The sequence below is a fragment of the Cyprinodon variegatus genome, unplaced genomic scaffold (genome assembly GCF_000732505.1).
Source record: "Cyprinodon variegatus isolate N-32 unplaced genomic scaffold, C_variegatus-1.0 Scaffold929, whole genome shotgun sequence".
Lineage (NCBI taxonomy): Eukaryota > Metazoa > Chordata > Actinopteri > Cyprinodontiformes > Cyprinodontidae > Cyprinodon > Cyprinodon variegatus.
Genome location: NW_015151382.1, coordinates 43,185 through 45,339, shown reverse-complemented (window position 1 = coordinate 45,339; position 2,155 = coordinate 43,185). Strand labels below are relative to the sequence as shown.

The following is a 2,155-nucleotide window of genomic DNA, read 5'->3' as shown; positions in this document are numbered from 1 at the left end:
CGGCTACATGAGTTTTAAAATATCGGCATATCGGATATCGGCCAAAATCCCAATATCGTGCATCCCTAATAAATATGACTGTTGCAAAGTCAACAATTGCAGCTGACTGAAAGTCAACCACAGGATGCAATCAGCTGGGTTTCCTTAGATGGGAAACATTTAAGCTACTAGTCTGGATGATCTAATTTTATTGTCTATATAAAATGTCTAGACATGGTGTGTGATGTGAATTATAAATAACCTAAATTATTATTAAGGTTGCTTTAAAATTAATCAGGTAGAATATAATAAACATGCAGCTTGTTCAACGTTTGGGTGAATGTGGTTCCAGTGCAGGGGTCCAAAGTGCGGCCAAAGGGCCATTTGGGCCCCTCTTTAGGTGGGCCCCATCAGTAAACAAATCAATTTGGTTTGCCCGTTTAGGCAGCTGATGATGCAAAAATAATAATTTCTTTCAAAAACAACCGAAAATTTCATAAAAACCCTCTTAAAATGTAAAACATGATTTAAAACATTATTTTAATGTTTTCGGTCTTGTTTTGCTTTTGTTTAATTACAATGAGGTCTATTTAAGGTGGGAAAATAAAGCAGGAGTGAGGCATGTCCTTGTTGCTAATAAGACAACAAATCTAGAAAAACAATGGTCACTGTGCTGTGGTTTATTTTTTAATCTGGCAAACGTGCAAAACTCTACGATAGCTGCAATAATTGGACCCTCATTTGATTATTTTGTTAAAATATTGAGTGATCAATTCAATGCTCAATGAGTTTAAAACAAAAATAAGAGAATTTATGAAATCTTTATGAAAAATTAATGCTTTCAAAAAGTTTGGACATTGCTGCTGTGTTCTGAGGAGCTTTCAGAGGTCAGAGGGCAAGTCCTAAATATATTAATTCCCTCCATCTATGACCAACATGCTCAGTGCAAAAACAGTCTCAGCTGCACAGAAACGGGGTCATCCCCTGTTGTATATGAAGTAGTGAATTACTTTATTTATGCATTTTTCTATGAAAGTCATATTATTTTAAGTTTTCAAATTTATTACACACCCTTTTATCTTTAAATGTTTCTATAATTTCAGCTGTGTTAAATCCAATCTAACCAACATCATGTGTGTTTTTTGAACTTGTGAACTTTTGGCTATGACACGATTTCAATAACATCCGTCCTATCAAAGACGTGACCACATCCCAACGGCGGAGCCCTCGGAGAAAACAGCAGCTGAATCATATAGCTGGAAAGGAATCAAGATAAAGCATGAACTGAAGAAAGAAAGAAAGAGAGAGGGGGGATAGAGACAGAGTGGAGCGTGTAAAAGTATGACTTCAAGAAAGTAAAGGAAGAGTCTAGTCTTTCTCACTCTTTCCCTCCTACACAAGCAGTAAAGTTTTAACAGGGCACAGCTGTACACACCTGGGGTCCTGGCGCACACTTTTACAGCTCCCACAGTTCCCGAGGCACATTTCACCATTGAGCGGCTGCAGAACTTCAGCTCCAGATTTTGGACCAAGCCCTCGAGAGTCGGTGACGGGCCTGGATATTTCACACCTAATAAAAAAAAGCGGAATATGAAATGCAGTCCTGCAACTTTAAAAAGCTTCTTATGTGGCTTTTCTAGTATGGAGTGAATTTTGTTCCATTATTATTGCAAGCAAAGAGCATGTTTTGTAAATGGATATAAAAACAAATAATACAATCCAGAAATAAAATTTTGAAGTTCTTAATCAAGAGAAGGGGAAAGTAACCATCTCATTTTCTCTAATTCATTTCTGATTTGTTTCAGCTATTCTTTTACATCTTACAAAAAATTTGATGTTATCTTTTTAACTTCCCGTTTTTGCATTAGTTTTACTTATTGCATCGTCCATTCACTTTTACAGCCCAATACAAAAATAGTGTAAACGTCCAAGCAGTCCAATAGGAATGCATCTGCAGAACAAAGTAAAGCCCGTCCCAGAAGAGAAGAGAATATAATCTGTAAAACAAATAAGGAAAAGAACAAAATTCGCAAAAACTTAATAAAACAGAAAAAAAACAATTCAAATATAATATCTATAAAAAACAAACTTTTTTAAAATGAAAATGTTAATTACAATAAAGTCAAAGAAAACAGCAATGTTAGCCTTAAAACTTTTTTTTTTTAGAATTCTAAAA

The 2,155-nt window shown here is 35.1% G+C and overlaps 1 protein-coding gene across 1 annotated transcript in view; it reads right to left on the bottom strand.

The window, feature by feature from the left end:
- LOC107100003 (vacuolar protein sorting-associated protein 13B-like) overlaps nt 1-2,155 on the bottom strand; it is a gene marked incomplete at both ends in the record, with an annotated part of 299,591 nt that overhangs the window by 272,543 nt on the left and 24,893 nt on the right. Inside the window, one exon of the mRNA XM_015398349.1 lies at nt 1,415-1,549. Within this exon, the coding sequence (XP_015253835.1) occupies nt 1,415-1,549 (135 nt within the window). The remainder of the gene's footprint in view (nt 1-1,414; nt 1,550-2,155) is intronic.